Below are 20,316 nucleotides of genomic sequence, written 5' to 3' on the forward strand. Positions count from 1 at the left end.
ACTAGCTTGACTACCTGCTATAAACAGGTCAATGGTTGGATACAATAAACACAGTTGTTTCCAGACATTGGACAATTGGCAATGCAGGCCTATGATCCTTAGAGCAGGCAGATGGATGTGAACCACCGTTATTATCAAAGCTAACTATGGAAACTCTGCCCCTAAAGAGCAGGGGTTCCCATTGGGAGGAACTTCCCATAAGAGCTGGTACTTAGCAATCTAGACAGCAGACATCCAACCTCAACCCACATGGCACTGCTTACTTCAGGCTCTAAGCACATGACCAAGGAATACTCGTGGACCGTGGCTCCCAGGCTGATCCTGTCTCTGAAGGTTTAGATCTTTAACAAGGATTCTCAACCCTGGCTGGACGTTGGATTGCCTGAGGAATGCTTGCACAACCTATGGATGTTTATTGCATTTCAGAACAGCTAACTGCAGATGCAGGGGGACGGGGAGAGGCAAGCATCCACATTTCTTCAGACCTTTGCCTGGGGTCTTGAAGATTCCAAAGGAGGTCCTCTGGTTACTTGCTAAATCACTCATCAGCCTCTTTGAACCTCCCAGACAAGAAGGCGGTCTGTGTCATGTGACATTGCTGGCCTGATGTCCTCCCCTTTTCTAGGGATGTTTTTCTCAGAGGATCAGCCACAGCTCCCTGCTGCGCACACTCTTATTTCCCAGGGCAGTTGGTGCTTTTTCTATGCGCAGCGAGAACCCCAGGGCTTTTGTGAGAAAAAGGCACAGACGGAGTGAGCAGCCGAGGACAGCAATGCATACTGTCTTCCGTCTCAGTTCTGGAAGCGAGACTGGAACAAAGTTTCTGTGGGCCACTCCTTGGCCTCTTTCTTAGCTTCTAGTGTTTGCCACTGAAGCTCGGGAATGTGTCACTTCTGCCTATGTCTCGGGGTCATAGGTTGTCTTCCTCCCAGGCTTGTGTCTTTCTGCACCTCCAGTCTCTTCTGAAAAGAATGTTGCTTTCCAAATCCAGTACTGAGGAATACACTAATGATGGAGAATTAGAATTAGAAACATTAAAATACACCACATTGTGGCTCTTTCAAAACAACAAAATAACTAAAACATCAACAACAAGAAATGGTGCCGATTAGGTTGAAAGAAGGGTCCACCCAACTTCATTGGGACACTATTTAAGTGACACCTTCAGAGGCCAGGTTTCCAAATGAGGTCCTATTCAGAGGGACTAGGGTTATAGCTTTATAATGACCTGAATGTTTGTGTCCCCTCCAGAATCTGTGTGATGTAATAAGAGGTAAAATCTCTAAGTGGTAAATTCTGAGGCCAGAGCCTTAGAAAATTATGCCGGTGACCTTATGAAGGGGCTGAGAATGTAGCTCAGTTGGTGGAGAGCTTTGCCTAGTATGCATGAGTCTTAGGTTCCATCCCTAGCACTATATAAAGATGCCTGCCAGCCTAGCATTTGGGAAGTGAAGGCAGGAGGATCCTAAGTTCAAGGACATCCTACCTACCCTAGAGTCTATCTTAAAACCGCATCCCTAAGTGCCACCCCCACTTGGTTTTGAGATAGCATTCAGTGTCCCTCTACTACTGAGATATCATCTTGGAAAACAAACACCAGACCCCTTACTATCTATGAACCAACCCTGCCCTTGGACTTCCTGGCCTTCATAACACGAACAGTGGCTTTATACTATTTACAAATGCCCCTCTTAACAGAGCAGCACGGATAGACTAAGATGGACTTCAGCATTCTCTCTTTGAGGGACACATGCAGCCCACAATACCACGATGACTACAGCTCTGATAGTTAATCTTCAGTGCCAACTTGAGTGGATGGGCATGTCTTCCGGGTGCCCTGGGCATGTCTATAGGGTGTGGGAATGCCCTGGGCATGTCTACAGGGGGTGTTTATAGAACAGTTCAACTGGGGAGGGAAGGCCCATCCTGAGTGTGGGCAGCAGCACCTGATGGGCTGGGGACCCAGACTGGAGAAAAATGGACAAAGGAGGAAGTGATCTGAGCATCAGTACCCATCGTTCTTCTTTCTGGCTGAGGATACAGTGTGCCCATCTTCCTCATGCCCATTGTCTTCCGCACCAGGATGGACTGCATCCTTCCAAACTGGTGCAGAACAAGCCTGCCCTTCCTGCATTTGTGAGCCCTTTTGTCACAACGAGAAGTAACAACACATCTGTGCTGGTTTTACCTGGTTGTGGGTATGCTTAGATAGCTTGGTTATTTTTGACTAACACAGTCACCTTTTCTTCTAGCTTTTTAAAGCAGAGGCCTGCAATTTATTCAAGGAGAGTTCCGTACCCTTGCTTTGCAAAGTGTAAGGAGTCCTCCTGCTTCATCTGTGGCACCCAGGTCACCTTGGAGAGCATCAGACATGCAGACCCTGGTCCCACCCACGCCTACCAAACTGGTCACCTGCAGTTCATCAAGCTCTCCAGGCAATTCAGGCACATGTCAGATTTTGAAGGGCAGTGGTCCATAGCACGAAGAGGCATTTTATTTTTGAACACATATAATGCCCTTTGTTTAAATGGGAACATTTAACCACTGATCAGTCCTTTCTCAAATATTCTCCAAATAGCCCTCTAATTATCAAGATAAATTTAAGAAGTTTTGAAGTCTATGCATGGTGGAATAGGCTTGCAATCCCAGCACTCAGGGGACTAAGGCAAGGGGATTGCAAATTCAAAGCTATCCTGGGACACATAGCATGTCCTGACTCAAGTTAATAATCTCAAATCCTTCATGTTTAACTGGAACTATTCCAGTGTCAGGTAAACCACGTTAAGGAAAAAAAATCTGACAGAATTATTCCCAGTTGGTAATAGTTTAAGCTTGGTGGGAGGCTGAGAGGTTGGTGATGGGGTTCAGAGAGTCTTCCCAGTGGGGACCACCCAAATGGTATTTGGGGTATTGGAAGGACAAGTGGCTTCAATCACGGAAGCCCAGGGTGGATGTCCCTGATAAGGACAGACAAGAACCTCCTTGCTGTCTCGTCATCTCGGCTCTCTGCACCTGGTTATACACACATAGACTCTGGATTGGGAGGGATCTGAAGGCAATGGAAGCAGGGCAAGCTGTAGTTTCTCAGTCTTCTGATCCTCTGACCTGAGCATCAAAGGGGGAATAAAAGAAGAGAAGCAGGCAAAGTCTCTTAGTGTTTGCTGGGACGGGCTGGAGACTCTTGGCTCCCCAGAAGTGTTCGGTTTTTAAAGCTGTTTTTTCCCTCTGCTGGATGGCAGAGGGAGAGGTGAATGAAGACACCCAGAAGTGGAGAACTGCAGGCTTGCTCTCTTGACTCTTTCAGAAGCAAATGAAGTGCTGTGCTTCACACCATGGCTGGCCTGACTCCCCACCTGCCCTGCTCTCTCTGGCCACTTCCTTTCTCTTAAAGCTTTCTTCATTGAATAAGACATACTGTTCCAACTTTTAAAGCAAGATTTCTTAATTTATTTGATAATTTTGTGTATGCCTATGTTATGAGCACCACATACATATAGGAGAGTGCCAGAAGGGAGCTGTGCATCATGGGAAACTGTAGTAGCTTTCATTTGTATTTTAATAAATAAGTTTGCCTGAAGATCAGAGAGTAAAACAGCCACACTGATCAGCCTTAAAGACCAGGCAGACCAGACACACACCTTCAATTCCAGTAGTTTGTCATAGAAACTGGGAGGCAGGGGTGCATGCTTTTAATCCCAGCCTTAGAGGGGAATATAAAATGGGAGGAGACAGCTCTCACTCAGTCTCATTCTGAGATTCCTGGAGGCAGGATGGTGTTCTCTGACCTTCAGGTTGAACCCCAGTTTCTGTCTCTGGGTTCAGCATTAATCATGCTACATGGAACTGGAGATGGGGGTGGTTGTAAACTGCCCTGTGGGGAACCCAGGTCTACTCTACTGTAAGAGTGCTGAGCATCATTAACCACTGAGCCATTTCTCCAGCTCCCTAGCCTTTTTTATTTTTAAGTATGCAACCTTTAATCCCATGCTTAATGAGAATAGGAACTTGGTTCATACTTTGTACAGAGACTAATGTCTGAAATGTGTTCTAGCGGAGAAATAACAAAAATAAACCTCCTCTTAGATTAAACAACAGCAAATGAAAAAACCACCACCACAACAACCAAAAAGAAACCAAACCAAAACAGCAACAACAACAAAAAAATCAAACTGAAAGAAAAAACCCCAAATTGAAGGTTTCACCTAACTTTCCACTATTGGGAAGTATGAAACTTTGTGTTATAAAGGACTATTTAAACAGTCAACTAAACATAGTTTACACGCACCCGTCTTTGAGTGTTTTAGTAGCAGGTAGAGATATACATGTACGTGTATCAGTCAAGAGGGGGAAAGACTCTGCATGTGCAGGATTTCCCTTGTCTCCATCACCTGGCAGGAGGCTTGTGGTGCTCTCCGTCTCTGTCTCTCTCTATCTCTGAATCTGCCTTTCCCTGTGAGCATTGAAGTGAATGCGAATTGGTCTTCTCCAACCAGGAGCAGGTTAGGAAGTCTGTACCATTCTTGTCTCTGCAGAGCTGGGCAGAAGTGCAAGCCACTGGGAGCAGAGATGGCCATGGCTGCTGAGGTCTCTGAAAGGTCACACAGGAAGCTGGTTGGCAGAGCTCACAAATACTACCAGGAAGGGAGAAAGTTATTTTAAGTAAAATGCATCACCATGCTAACAATGATGTTAAAACCTACAGCTTTGAAGTTTGGTCCTTTGAAACAGTCGATTATTATACACTTTGACACAAACTTCTTCTTGGATCATTTCGAAAACGTTTGGCTAGTACACTATTGTAGAAAGGATCCTAAGGTAATAGCCGCCCCCCGTGTGTGTGTGTAATATTCTCTCTCTCTCTCTCTCTCTCTCTCTCTCTCTCTCTCTGTGTGTGTGTGTGTGTAATATATACAGACACTACAGTTTGAAGTTTATAAACACGATGACATGCCCATAGTTTGTTAACTGTATATGGAAAGCACAGATGTTTACACACGAATGCAGCTGGATTGTGTGTGCATCACAACGGGGCTTGAAATTACAGGTGAATAAAGTGTGTTATGTACCTTAGCTTAAACTGGGTCCGTACTAGAACTGTTACTTCCCTCTTTAGGGTTATTTTTAAATGGTGTGTATCTGTGTGTGGGCGTATGTGCGGGTGAATGCAGGTGGTGCCTGCCTGACTCTAGATAGGAGTAATTGGAGCAAGAGTTCCAGGTATTTGTGAGCAGTCCAACATGGCTGATGGGAACAAGACTCAGGCCCCCTAAAGAGCACTAGGCACTCTTACCCTCTGAGCCATTATCTCCCAATTTTAACTTTTGATTTTTTTTATTTAATAATAATAAAAGCAACAGACACTATGTGAATTCAAACTTGAGGACACAGAGAGATGATTTCCCATAGATTTTGAGGTCACTATTTTGAAGAACATGATTAAAGACAATGTAATCAGTCATGTGCTAAACAGTAATTTTAATCTATAAATGTAAATCTCAATGATAACAGGAGTTACTAATTTAGCAATAGCACCCTGCCCAATGAATGTTGCCTATCTTTTTTTGTGGGCTTTTCACGTGGGTGGAGTAGTCTAATGAATGCAAGAGTTGATTCACAAGAAAAGTTTATGTGACTTTTATTAATTTCCTAGGATCTTCACAAAAGAGCAGAATTCAAAATGACCACACCATGATATTTTTATACATTCTAGACAAAGAACATTAAATTTGTGAAGAAATGGCGGAAACAGTCTATATGTGAGAGAGTATTGAATTCTAGGGTTGTTATTAAGAAACAGAGAGATGGTGGCGGATGCGGGGACCATAGTAAGGTGAGGATTATTTTGCAGTTTGTTTTCTCACATTTACAGAATTCTCACTTGCCAGTCTCCAGAGTGTAAGGGCATTTTCTAGCGCTGCTCTGTGAAGTAGGTCTCCCCCCCAAATAATCTTGTCCTGCACAGGAAGGTAGACCAATGGCTCCTTCTGACGTGATTTCAGAATGAAATTAGTCAAGGTGATGATTTGGCTTGTTCTGAGGTGGCTTGTCTTCAACACCTTTTAACATTGTCTACTAGGTTCCTACATGTGTCAGTACTGGGCTCCGTCCACTTGGTGGCTGGGCAGAACACAGGACTGAGAATGGTACCTGCTCCAAAGGGGGACACGCTCTAGAATAAAGAAACACCTCTGGGAAACCGAGGGGAGAATACTGCAGGCTCTCTCCTGGAACCTTGGAGGCCCAGGAGATGCTACAGAGGGGAGATTGGAGAAACAGCGAGTCTGCATACAGACCAAGAACTTGGCACTAAGTGATTTAGGTTTCTATGCACACTGCATGGTATGATGAGTTGAAGGCAAATTTGTTTGGCTTCTCTTAGAATACACAGTACCCAGCAGAAAACGAAGAAGACATAGTCGTGGCTCTCCCTCAGGAGGAGTTATGTTTGTCAAGTGTTTTGTGACTGGGAGGCACAAGTGTGCCCATTCCCTCAATTCCAGACCGTCAGAGGGAGGTTTCACTACCAACTTCAATGTACATCCTAAGGAGGGCTCAGGCTCGGTGATGTGCAGAGGGAAATGAAACAGATAATTAGACTTAACAGGGAAGTGGGAAATATTCTGCTGAGCTTTCTTCACACAATGGAAATGAGTCATTTAAAAATTATGTAGTTTTTGTTACGATAGGTTCAGTTTGTTTCCTTTGAATGCTCTTATTTGCTTTGTTTTCTTTCTCCCTTTATTAGGCTACTAGTTCCATGCAGGGAAGGGGCATTTACTTTGCTCTCTCTGCATCCTCCGAGTCTCCGAAGTCTTAATATGTACACTGAATACTTGTTGATGATATGTTGTTGGATAAAAAAGGGAATGTCAGCTCAGAAATTCGATACTAGCAGGCCATATACATAACGTAATCTATTGCAACAACGACAAGGGAATGCAGCAACTGTTTAATTACAGAGGCGTTTCTGTATCATAGCTAACTTCACGGGGTGTCCTTTATCCTGAGCTTGCTTAGCTCTAAAATCTTACCTTAATTTTTTTCTCATTTGCTAAGTTTTTAAAAAACCTTCAGGGTTGCGACTGTACAGTCCAAGTTTTTGGAAACGCGCTCTCTAACTTTGGGATCCTGGGTGAGGACGGTGTCCTCTGCTGCCCACTTGGTGTGTCACTCTGACGATCTTAGTCTGCAGAATGCCCGCGCTTCCATGTCAGAGCTGTGGGCGTCTGGGTGACATCATCCTTATCCCGAAATGCAGGATCCTGCGCCGCATCGACCTTGGGCTCAAGTTTATGAAGCATCCCTGCTCGCCCAGATAGCCCTGCCTCTCCTAGTGTCTCCTGCGTCCTTGGCCTCAGGACCTCCGGCGGCCACCCGGGGCCACTCGGTGACACCTGACGCACCGCGGGCCAGGGCTCTCCTCCCTCCCTCCCTCTCTGCTCGCCCCGCCCCGGCCGACCCAGTCGCCCGCCTAGGCGTGTCCCTCGCTGCCCGCCGTAGCCCGGCGCTCGGCCGGCCGCCGTTCCCAAGATGGCCGCGGCGCGCACGGCTCCTGCGGCGGGCTAGAGGCGGAGGCGGAGTCGAGTCCCTCCCGCACCCCGTGGCGGCTCCGGGTCTCCCGCACCAGGCTGCAGCTGACGACCCGCGGCGGCCATGCGGGGCTCGGTGCACGGATGAGAGACGCCATCGCCGAACCGGTGCCCCCTCCCGCCCTCGCCGTCACCCCTGCAGCCGCCATGGAGGAGCCGCGGCCGCCGCCGCCGCCGGAACCCGAGCCCGAGCCCGAGCGCTGCTCGGCGGCGAGGTGAGTGCATGGCTGCAGCGGCTGCTCCGAGGGAGCCCGACTGCGCGCAAAGGGGGCGTGGGGTCCTCCGCTGCGTGCCAGGTGGGTGAAGAGCATCCAGAGCTCCGGCGGCGGGAGGGGCGCGGTGCAGCCCCGGAGCCTGTGCTTGGCTTCCGCACGACCCCTGTCCGGGTCACAGAGGCCAAGCTTCAGAGCGACCACCGGCCCTTGCAGCCCTGCTCCCGGGGCCCCTGCTGCAGACTTCCCCCGCTTGCCTCCAGACGTCGCCGCCGCAGCGCGGGCTGGGCTCTGTGATCTGACTGAAGGAAGGTGGTCCCTCTTTTCCTTCTTCCAGGAAAGGAGAGGCGTCTTCCCCCTCCGTTCTTTCGCCCCTTCGCACCCCGCCTCCCAGCCTGCTGTCCCTAGGGAGAAGCTGCACCAAAACTGCAGACAGGGTTACTTGCTAAGGTCTTTTTTACTGTCCTTCAGCGGCAGCCTGATGCTGAGTATTGTGCACGGATAAACTGAGGGTTAACCTGTGAAACTTTGCTACCGCAGTAAACTCCAGGATGGAACTTTGGTGCCCAAAGTATCTCTTGCATTCTCTTCCATAGAAGCTCTCCTAACTACTTATAAAAGTCATTAATTTTTTTCTTGGGGAGATAAACTCACCGTGCCCTGGTTTTGTGTTTACGTGTCCCCTCTCTTCCAGTCCTTTGAATCTCAGGATAAGCTTTGGCTGCCCCCTGTCCCCTATAGTGAAGGTGTCCCCTCTCTTCCAGTCCTTTGAATCTCAGGATAAGCTTTGGCTGCCCCCTGTTCCCTATAGTGAAAACACTCCCACAGCTCCTCCCGGTTAAGGTCTTGCCCTATAATCCCAGGAAGAAGGCAGTTAAATAGCTTGCTTTTTCCTGCTTGAAGAAATAGCAAATTTATAGCTTAGTGAGATCTGGACACAGGAGCCATTCACATCCTTACCTGTCACCACTGGGGTGACTGGGAGGAACTTTTTTTTTTCAAAGCTGTGAAAACCACTACTTTGTTTCTTTTCCTTTCTTTCTTTCTTTCTTTCTTTTTTTTTTTTCGAGACACGGTTTCTCTGTAGCTTTGGAGCTTGTCCTGGAACTAGCTCTTGTAGACCAGGCTGGCCTCAAACTCATAGAGATCCTCCTGCCTCTGCCTCCCGAGTGCTGGGATTAAAGGCGTGCGCCACTACCGCCCGGCCTACTAATTCCAAGATAGTTCTGTGACATCTTAAGGGACAGTTTCTTTAAAGGCTTAGGACAGAGTGGTCTGAGAATTCCTCCAACATTTTTTAGACGTTTTATCAGAAAGTTCATAATTTTCCTAAATGTGTTGAGTTGTTGAGCAATTTGGACTCCTGCACACGTTATTTTTAGAACTAATAAATGTGAGTCCTTAACGCTTCAAGTGTTTTGCCCCTTGCCCATCACTTCTTTTAGTTCATTTAATCTTTACTACAATCTTACGAGTTAATTCTGCTATTCATCGCCTTTACACGGGAGGAAACTGAGGCAAAAGGTAAGCAGTGTATATGAAGATTAACTGCTGGTAATGAACGAAGGTCTGGCTGCATAGTTCGTGCCTTAATTATCGCGAGTGAGAGGGATGATTTCATATCCACAGGCCCGACGTTGTAATTCTGGGTAACTGTACTCTGGGGGGGAAATGGTCTTGAACGTTGTAAGGTAGAGGTGGAAAGGGAGAGGGATAAACAAATGTGCTGTGAAAACGCCACTTTTCTATTGATAAAGCAGCCTTGCTTTCCGGCCAGGATTCTGTCTCTTTGTTATAATAAAAATAGGTCAGGATAATGGGCTCCATCCAACTTTAAGTGAACAGCAGTGTACAGAACAAGAAGATCTTTGAAATATTTTTCTTAGCAACATTGCAGTTAATTTTACAATAGCAAATCTGTAAAGCAGATTCCTTGGTAAAGCTGTTGCTCTGCCTGCCTTTTTGCTGCAGTAATTGACACTGCCTCCTCTTCAATAGGCAGGGGTGACCTCTGGCATGGTTACTGTAGGTCTGTGGTGAGCGATGCTGCAGGGGAGCTGCAGTTGTTTATTTGCGGTCCACGTTCTTCACTATTTACAAGAGGCTCGCTGTGTGCATTCAGAATATGCTCAGCTCCTCCTCCAAAGACAATGGAGACCACTAATATGTTCCTTAGTGTTCCCAGGTTAGCTGGCTTGCTGACAGACCAGAATAAAGCTTCTGGCATTGTTGTTCATCTGCCGTACGTGTGTGTCATTGATCAGGAAGGCTGTATTAGCGCACAGGTCTTTGGTAGGAGTCAGGCCTGTACATGTTGGCCTCCAAAGCTGTATGGCAAGCACACCACTGGCAGATGCCAGCGCCCAGGACGTCTGCTGTGGGTGCGCTTTGCTCCTGACGCGTGAGTTATGCAATGATGGAAGAACACAAAACAGGTTGCCAGCTGACGGTGCTCTGTCATAGCTTTAGTGCTTATTGTCTGATCCTCCTTTTTGGTAAAGAATTCCCAAAGGTGATTCCAGTTGCTCTTAGAGATTAAGCTTTTGAATAAACATTCCTCTTTGTTTTTCAAGCATCTGGGTCAGTTTTAAAAGGATCCTGAAACTGCTTTCGAGAACTATTAGAATTAATTTGAAGCAACTTTTGTGATTTATATTTTATATCTGTGCATTTACAAAACAGAATAAATTTGATAGGAAGTCTGATATAATGTCCCTGCCTGTTGCAACCTTCGCTTTAAAATAGTTATGTTATCTATGGCTCATTGTTCTCATTCACTGGCTGTCTAAGTACATGCCAATAAATATCATTGTACGTCCTTCTAGCCAGTGGCTTTCTCATTTACTCTGAGTAGTGTGACTTTCTCCTAGCTTTATTGGTGATAATAGGATTCACTTCTTAAAAAGCATTTGAGTGTCCTCCCTGCTAGGCAGTCTGATCTTGGTGTCTGTCATCTTGAAGCCCCACCTTGAGCTCATTTGTTTCTGTCTTAACTCGTGATGTCACTTGTTACTAACCTTGTGAAGTGCCAGACTGTTTCTGCATCTGATGTGTCTCGAACCTAAACCACCAGAACAGTAGGTGCCTTTGCAGGGGCAGCTTTAGACAGCAAGGAGCAGCCAACTGGCCACAGTGACTTAGAGCTCCAGCGACGGCAGAAACTGTGTTCTGGCGTAGATATGACTTGGCTGTCCCTGGTTCCTCACTTTGTGAGGTTGCTTTATTTCCTTCTTGTATATCATCCTCTTGGTGCCTTGAAAATCTTGTTCTGAACTCTACTGAAAGATGGGGATACACAGGTTTTGCCTACTTAGTGGCTAGATTGCCTTGACTTCCTGCTGGTTAGTTCCTCATTCCTCACAGGCTATCTGTTCGGAGCATTCTCCTGTCTCCGGCTTCCCATTAGACCAGGGGCAATGGAATCTGCTAAAGGACTATGTAATGATGTAATGCTGTTGACGAGTCTACAGGCTACTGGAAATACTTTTATTGGGGAAAATGGAAGCAATGTTAGGCCAGGAGATTGGCTGACGATTCTAGGTCTTCCTAAGGTAGTGCCATATTGGCAATGAGCAAGTCCACCTGCTTGTGGGGCTCGTGTTTCAAGGTAACTATGGCCTATAGAAAACCCCAGAACACACACACACGCATGCACATACATATATATCTATGTGTGTATATGTATGGGCGTGTGTGTACATATACATATATAAGTATATATTCATACACACACACACACACACACACACACACACACACACACACACATATGGGGTCCTTGATTTCAAAGGACCCCATAATTAACGTCAGCAGGCCTGTCTTGGGCACAGCCATTGCCGCCAGTCTGAGAGACAAAGGTCTTTCTCTTAGGTATTCCTCTTTTTTGACATGGCATGGGTTACTTTCTCCACCCTGCGTCACAGCTTTCCCTCGATTGGGTTACATAGTTAGTTTTTAATCTTTAGTCGGCGTTTGGTACCTTCCTAGCTGCTTTTCGAGTATTCTGTTCGTGAAGGATCATGATGCTATGCGGTTTTTCTGGATCTCAGTCCACATTTAAAAAGTTAATTAGAATTTTGTAGCTATTAAAAGCCATGTTGTTAAAGAACATGTAGTGACATGGGAAATGCTCACAGAGCAAGTCTTTTTGGTAGGTCCTGACTACCTATTTTTAGAAAGATTCCCAAATGCCTCTACTGTCTGATGTGCCCTCCTTTGAGCCCGGCGTAGGAAGCAGTCACCACCAGGATCTGTAATGCACAGTTCTGAGTGGTTTGCTGCTCAGCTGCCAGCTCTCCAGCTGTCTGCCTCCTGCCCCCACCTGAAAGTACCTCTCTCTCCACTGCACTGGGCACCGCCCCCTGCAGCAGCACCGCCCCCTTTTTGAGCTCTGCTTGCAGGAATTGACTCCGTACCAAACTGTGGCCTCAGGCTTACTTTCTAAGGCTTGTCACTTCAGAGCTGGGGAGAGGAAACTCCCGTTTGATAATTGGAATGCATCATATAAAGTTGAGTGGAGAACTAACTCTCAAAAGCTGTGGCCAGCCTCAGAGAGGTTTGCTCTCACACTAGGATAAAGGTGGAGACTGGAAAGTCTTTGACTAGTTAGTTTCCTGTATGCCCAGTCAGTCCTCCCTTTGCTCTTCATTTGACCTGTAAACTAGTAAGTTCTCTCTTTCCTTCCTTCCTTCCTCCTATCTGGTTTATGTGTTCATGTGTGTATGCATGTGAATGCATGCACCTGTGTGTATGCATGGCAGCTAGAGGTCAGTGTTGAGTATCTTTGATTGCTTTCTGTTGTAGATTTTCTCAGTTTCTCATAGAACTTGAAATTCTCCATTTCAGCTCCATTGTCTGGCTAATGAGTTTCTTGTATCTTCCTGCCCACCCCCCAAGCCCTGGGGTTAGAGCTGTCAATCATGCCTGGCCTTTATGTGGGTGCTAGGGATCTGAACACAGCTCCTTATGCTTGCATAGAAACTCTCTCCTCACTGAAACATCCTCAGCCCTTAAATTCCCTGTTCTTAGAACTATAAATTGGACTAGGTGTCTAAGAATCCCAATACATAGTCTGATATCATTTTAAAAGCCACACACAGAAAAACCATTGGGAACATACTGTTTTTTTAAAGCTTTTCATAATGAACAAGTTATGTTTATTTTAAAATAATACATAACATAATTATAGGACTTAAATCTGTGTGTGTGCATGTGTGTTTGTGTGTATATGTGCACACGTGTGTATAGGTGCATGTGACCATGCACATCCTGCAGAGGCTAGAGGAGAATATTAGCTATCATCCTGTATTGCTTTCCACCTTACTTTTCTTTTTTCTTTTGAAACAGAGTCTCTGTGTAACTCTGTGTAGTCTCTGAAGTTCATCATTTTGGCCAGGGTGGCCTTTCAGCAGGCCCCAAGATCTGCCTGTTTTCTGCCCCGCCCCCACCACCCCCATGCTGGGATGACAGACATGCATCTGACTTTTACATGGGTGCTAGGATCTGAACTTAGGTCCTCTTGGCTTCACAGCAAACACTCTTAATCACTGTACTGTCTCTCAAGTCCCAAATTATTTTCTTTAAAAATGATTATTTTTGTTCATAATGTGAAGCACGATTAATACAAACTCAGAGAGAGAAATTGGGGTTCAACTTGAAGATCCGAAAAGCAAAACAGTCAGCCACTGGCTCTTACCTCCACCTCAGTCTGAAATGGCGATCCTGCCTCCAGGAATCTCAGAATAAGACTGTGTGAGAGCTGTCTCCCCTGTCTTACATTCCTCTCTAGGGCTGGGATTAAAGGCGTGCACCACCTGATTTCTATGGCAGCTAGTGTGGCTACTGGGATTAAAGGTGTGTGTTACCATAGTCTGGTCTTTAAGGCTGAGCAGCGGGACTCTTGTACTCTCAGATCTTCAGGCAGTCTTTCTTTATTAAAATACAATTGAACTGGCACTACACATACGTCTGAGAGTGTCTGCCGCTTGCGTGCAGTTTCCCATGGGGACCAAGAGGTGGCATTGGATCTCGCTGGTGCCGGAGTTACAACCAGTTCTGAGTCATCCAATACCCAGCCCCCAGATTCTTAACTACTACATTTATTTGAGTGTCTTGATTTTGAATTTTTACTAAATATTGAAATTTATGAGTTTCCATATACCCTATGAAGAGAATATTGTTACTAAATTTTAAATGAACTTAAATTTTATTTTATTAATTTTTGGTGTGTGTGAATTACCCGAGTTGATTAAAGCAAACTGGTTTTCTTTAACCGTTTATTTCATCTCCTATTAAAGGGTTCTTGAGTGGAAACAAAAGAAAGGGCTGGAGTTCTGATGGTCTTTCATATTTATAGAGAGCTTAGCTTAACTACGTTCCCCACACGTGTGCGTTGTTGAAAGCAACCTCTGTTTGCAGTGGCATATTTGAGGGGGCCTCATTCTCCTGGCGGTGGGTGTGGTCAGCGTGTTCTGGTCTCTGCAGACCTCAGCCTCCTGGAGCAGAGTGTTTGCTTTGCGGTGTGTGTCCACTGACAGCCAAGTGAAGGCTGCCTTTTCACTTGCAAGCACATCCACTTGTCCTGTGTTGCAGACCGCAGTGGTGTGTTCGTCTCCTGGATCTTACCGGTGGCACATGTCGCTAAAGCAGAGCGAGTGCTGCTGGGAATATATGAGGCCTTCTGTCAAAGTGTTTCATAAATGGATTTCATGACAGCGCTATTTCAGAAGGACGAAACTGTCTGTAGAGAAATGTGAACCCTGAGCTAGGAAGCTGACAGGGTTCTGCTTTTAGGGAGCTCTTTGCTTGTGAGCTGTTTGAAGGCGCTGTGCATGGATTTTCGGCAGAGGGCATCTCGCTTAGAGAACTTAGTAGAAATTGTTAACCTTTTTAGTCTTTTGATAGGGGAAATTTTGAAAAAAAACCTTTGATACATTTATTTAAAATCTGAAGTTTTTTTTATGAATTTGTGTTCTCATGTAGCTTAGCATAGGCATTGAAATACTGATCTTTCTGCCTCTCTTTTGGGGTGCTGGGACTATAGGTGTATGCCACCTTGTCTGATTTATACTGTCTACGGATTGAACCTAGGGCTCTGTGCATGCTAGGCAAGAACTCTACCAACTAACATCCCCCTAGTAACTGAAATCTAAATTATTAAATTTGTTAGCACATACTCATGATACAGAATAATGTGTATCACAATGGGTGTGCGGTTCTCATGTTCTTTGATGATATTCCTCTCTCCCATTGCACTCTCTTACTGTCTTCTTACTGATTTCTTCCTCTTCCCATTGGATTACCCTGATAAAGATGTAAAAGAATATAATTTAACTTTATTTTCTCATTAAAAGTTTGAAATAATTTGTTTACATACATTTAGTTTTTACTTAAATGAAGAATTATGCATTTACTAAAGCAAGTCTTAGGGATGGTAGACTCTTTAATGTTCATCTCATCCGACTTCCCAGCCATGAAGACTTTAGAGTAGTGGGAACTTGGAAAGACACATGCTGTGCCTCTCTCAGTGTAGAGAAGAGGAAAAAAAATGTCTCCAAAGGCTGCAGTTGCACCAGGTTATAACTTAGGACCAGGTCCACGAAACTGCTTCTCGCTCCCTTCATCACCCTGAGCCCAAGATGCTCTTTAGCCACCTAACTCGCTCACATAGCTGGGCTTCAACTCAACCCACGAAAGCAGTGCCTTGGCCTTATGGCCATTATGAGTCCTAGGTAGATCAGTTAGGCAGCCATTATGGGTTCTAGGATCAAATGGGGGGAGATTCTTTTCGGGGGCAGAGAGAGAGAGAGAGAGAGAGAGAGAGAGAGAGAGAGAGAGAAGACAAGGAATTCCCTCTTAAGTCATTTTACACAACTTTTTTCCCCCCATAAAAATGTTGGGCCCAGGATATAGATGTGCTAGAGGTTAAAATACTTAACATCAGTGGTTGATCGTTTGAAGAAGCAGGCAAGAAAGCTCTTCATGTTGTGAGCAGAGCTTACTAGGACATTGTGCTTGGAGTCTGGGAGACCAGCATAGCGGTGTGCATGCAGACAGTAAGAGTAGGCTCTGGAGGTTTCAGTGGAGGATAGGAATCTGTTGGGGACTGGACCAGTGGCCATTTGTGTTACATCTGGGAAGAATTTGGCTGGTCTGTGCACTGGAGACTCTGGTGTGTTAAAGATGTGAGGAATGTGGGGCTCCTGGAAGGCAAATTAGAGTGAGACCGAATTCTAAACTAGTGGGTGAATTTATTGGGTAAAAATGAGTTCAGCGCAGCCTGGTGTCCGGGGTGCCGCACGGTTGTTACTCGCTGCTTTTGGTCAGGTTTTCAGTGAGTTCACAGTGGAGCAGAGGGGCGTGAGGAGTGTGGGAGTGAGAGTGAGTGTGAAGTGTGGACAGAGCTGCTGTGGATGAAGCTGTAGTGACTGCGAATCAGAAAAGGAAGTGCCCTGCACGTGGGGCCATAAGACGTCCCGGGAAGCTGTGCTCCACTCAGAGGCCAGTGCAGCTGCGGTGAGAACCAGTCTCAGTGTGCAGGCGGACCTCCGTGCTGCCGTCCATGCAGTACTGGTTCTGCGTGAGTGGATCAGCAGACGGAAGGGTTATGAGGCCATGGAGCCTGAGCTAGGCGGTATGTGGCAGTGTTGACGTCCCTGTGGAGCAGGCTCTTTCTAAGATACACTGGAGAGCAAGCACAGTGTTAAAGGTGGAGGAACAGGGGACTCCTGGGGAGCCAGCACAGCCCTCTGGAGTCCAGTCAGTGTCAGCAGGAGCCCCAGGTTATGGCCATTGGTGCTCCTGACTTGCTTTGGCCGGTTTCACTGCTGCCCTCCTCCTGTTCCTCTCTTTTGGAACAGGGTTTTTTGTTTCATGTTGTTTTATATTGGAAGTGGGCATTTTGATTTTACAGTGGTCAGAGTCACAAAATCGCCTCAGCTCTCAGAAGACGCTGACTTTTGAGCAGTGTAGGAGCTGTGAGACGCTGAGACTTTCTGAAGTATGAACTAGATTTGTTTTGTATCATGGATGATGGTGTGTCTGTAGGGTCTATGGCAGACTATTGTCTTCAGTAGGAAGTATCCTCTGCAGGCTCACAACTGGTATGTAAACAGCTGGTCCCCAGCTGGTGGCACTGTTTGGGGAGATTGTGAAAACTTTGGAGCCTGGGGCCTAGCTGGCAGGGGTAGGCTATCGGTGCTGGCCTCCTTGTTGATGGAGCTCCCTGAATCCTGTCCAGAGAGATCTGAGCAAACGCCACCTCAAGCCTCTGCTGCCATGAGGAACTGTATTCCTTGAGCTGGGAGCCAAACCAAACTCCCTGTGAAGTTGCTTCCAGTCAGGTATTTGGCTACCTTGAGGAGAAAAGTTAGCAGAATGGGGATCAAAAGCAATTTTGAGAAAAATAGGCAAAATCTCATACTTTTGTGTCATGCAGCGGTGTTACACAGTCCAGGCCTTGTGTAGCCCATGAGGTGGTTCTCATGCCGTTTGTCCCTGAAGCAGGAAGTCTCTGAGCCTGGTTTAGGATTCACTGCAAAGAGTAACATTGGAGTATATGAATGCCTTTTCTTTAAAACACGACTGTGTTTTAAGATTTTTCAAATAGTGCAATCCTTAAAGATGAAAATTGGAACTCAGTTTTCATTGCGTGCGTGTGTGAGAGAGAGAGGTGGGGGAAGGAGGAAGGGAGGGAGAGCGAGAGATTAGGATACAGGAATATTGCCTTCATCCTTTCTCAGCATTGCCTACTTCAGGGTCACCCTCGACAGTGAGCGCTCTGTTGCCCTAGATTAGGGAGCGTCTGTTTGTGTCCTCTCAAGCCCCTGGTTTTCTGTGATGGTCCCGTGTCACCACCTGGACTTGTGCACCCATGCACACTCTCACTTGTTTATGTTGCTTGCTGTAAAGAAACATGAAACCCCTTGAGGGCAGGGCAGGGAGTTCTGTCACTTCCCGGTCTCATTTTCTGGCTGGGTGTAGCCATGCTACCACTGATACCTTCTGTCCCTATTGCTGAGAGTGTAGGTTTTGGTACAAATGGGTTTTGAGTCTGACCCTTTGGTTACTCACTGTGATTTGGGGAAAGTTATTTACCATCTTTATTTCTTTTGAAAAGCAAAGGCAGTAATGACATGCACTGCATGTATTGTTACTAACCTTCTATACTTAGTGCCATTTTGTATTGTACTGTATTTTTTGGCTTGTTTCTTTGTGGCTTAAGGTAGAAGGAAGAGGGAAAGCTCACTGCAATAGTCTTTTAAAGCCATCCATCAATACCCCTTGAAACTAGAAATCTTCCCCCATCTGCAGAAGCCAAGAAAATTGATTTTTGAGACCCAGCTTTTCCACATCCCCTCTTTTGCTCCAGTTGTTACTTCTTGTGCATACCCCCTTGCCGTGCTTGGCAAGACCAAAGTCATGCTGTTGAACTCTCTGGGGTGACTACTGATGGAGCGTCTTATCACAGTAAGTGGGACAGCTAGCTTTTGCTGTGGAAGCTCTCAGTTGTGCATTTGACTGGATGTTTTTGTGGTTTAGATTAATGTGCTTTTCAGTTTTTAAATGTTATCCACTATATTTAAGAGTAATCATTTTCTTCAAATTCCTGTAGTTCCTTCGCAGAGAAGTACATTAAAAGTAACTGGTTAAAGTAGTAAACTGCTCCCTAATTAAAGTAACCAGTTAGAAAGGCGGCTCCAGTCTATTGTAGAGAAGTAAGAGAAGCACAGAGACTTAGCAGCCACTGCTCCAGGCCACTTCAGTACTTATCCCTGGCATTGTGAAAACGATGAGGAACAGGTGTGTTTGTCACGCTGACGTTGGGTTGATCTTGTAGATCTGTTTGTTCCATAGCCCTGTGGCATAACAATGACAGGCATGTTCTTCTACTTATGTGATAGAACCTTGTGGATTATGGTACTGCATATTTATGTTATCAATGCTTTGTAACTTTTATGACTTGATACAAACATTAATGTACATTTTTAGTATTCTATTTTTGAAGGATAAATTTCTAGCTCCTAAGGTAGAAGTTTAAAGCTCTTGAGACATGTTGCTACTTTTTTTTTTTTTTTAAAAGAAATGTATCTTTACCCTTACTCACTCTAGTGTGAGAGACTCTGCCCTGGACAGTCCAAGCACAGAGTCGGTCTCTCAGTTCCTAGGAGTTATGTGGCTAGCGTATTAGTCCGTTTTTAGTACTGTAAATGACATACCTGGGGCAGGCCAATTTTATAAAGAAGTTTTCTTGGCCCAAACTTCTGCAAGCCAAAAGTTCAAACATCCCAGCACAGGCTCTGGGCACAACCCATGCTGGCTTCATCACTTCATGGCAGATAGCAATGGCTGGGACCTGGGACGTGTGTGAGCAAGAGGTTCCATTGCCAGACAGGAAGTCAGAGTGAAACTGGAGTCCTGAGAGTACTCCTTAGTCCCTGTTTAGGGCATACTTGCAGCTGACTGGTCTCAAAATGTTGTAGACTTCCACTCCAGGGACAAGCTTCCAACCCGTGAACCTGTGGGGCAGACCATGACCATGGTGTAGAGTAAGGCTTTATCCAGCAACCATGCAAACAACCAGGCTCATCCCCCCCCCCCTTTTTTTTTTGGTAATTCTCACTCTGCTTGATTCCAGTCAGTAGTCTTATGGACCCATCTGGGAGTTCCAGAAACCCCAGCTAAGCCCACTGGTATTTTCTCAGAGCTGTTCAAACATGCCTTCAGAAACCTGTACCCAAAAGTACCTGGCATAGTCCCTAGTTAGCCTGCCCTGTGGAAGACAAGTACTCTGGCCTGTGGCTGGCTGCAGGTACCAGCAGGAAGCAGCAGAGGAAAACAGAATCGAATCTGTGGCTGCAGAAACTTAGTGGCTCACAACTTGCTGCTGACAGTTGAAAGTATACAGGGCCCAGTGGGGATTGCTTGCCAGAATCAGGTGGTTGTTAGAGATGTTTGGTTGCTCCTACCACATGCAGACAAGATAAAAGTCAACCCAATAAGCTCTGGACACAATGTTTCTGAGTATAATGATGAACTCAGTGTTGAAGGAAGCATGACTGTTGGGTCTCATTTCCCAAAGTAGACACATGGTCTTTATGAAGGAAAATTGTTGCATATATTAGACTACACTAAGAATCCGTCAAAAATACCTAGTAAAGACTATGCCTGTGACTACTAATAAAAATCCAGAGATAAATTATATTAAAAAAAACAACTGGTCTAGAGGATGCTGCATTCAAATGAAAGAAGTCGAGGCCAAGTGAGCATATAAAAGCGTACCTGAAATTATGAATGATAATATCAAGCAGAGTCATGCCAGGACACTGAGACACCGATTGATGCCTGCTACAGCCAATGAGTGGATTGACAGTTCAACCACTGAAAACGTCTACAGCAAGTGTCTGAAATGTTTACATTTGACCTGTACAGACTTAAAGTGGAACAGTGTGTGTGTGTAAAAGTGTCTCTTCTGGTTGGACAATCCATGAAAAGTAGCATCAAACTATCCCAATTAT

The 20,316-nt window shown here is 45.7% G+C and overlaps 1 protein-coding gene across 2 annotated transcripts in view; it reads left to right on the forward strand.

Moving 5' to 3' along the window:
* Positions 1-7,496: 7,496 nt before the first annotated feature.
* Positions 7,497-20,316, forward strand: part of Map3k4 (mitogen-activated protein kinase kinase kinase 4) — a 100,594-nt gene continuing 87,774 nt past the window's right edge. For both annotated transcript variants that reach the window (XM_041680091.1, XM_041680092.1), the window contains exon 1: positions 7,497-7,804. In XM_041680091.1, the coding sequence (XP_041536025.1) occupies positions 7,674-7,804 (131 nt within the window). In that variant the 5' untranslated portion in view covers positions 7,497-7,673. The remainder of the gene's footprint in view (positions 7,805-20,316) is intronic.

The sequence above is a fragment of the Microtus oregoni genome, unplaced genomic scaffold (assembly GCF_018167655.1).
Source record: "Microtus oregoni isolate MIOR12 unplaced genomic scaffold, Mior012 000033F_ref0000390, whole genome shotgun sequence".
NCBI classification, from domain to species: Eukaryota; Metazoa; Chordata; class Mammalia; order Rodentia; family Cricetidae; genus Microtus; species Microtus oregoni.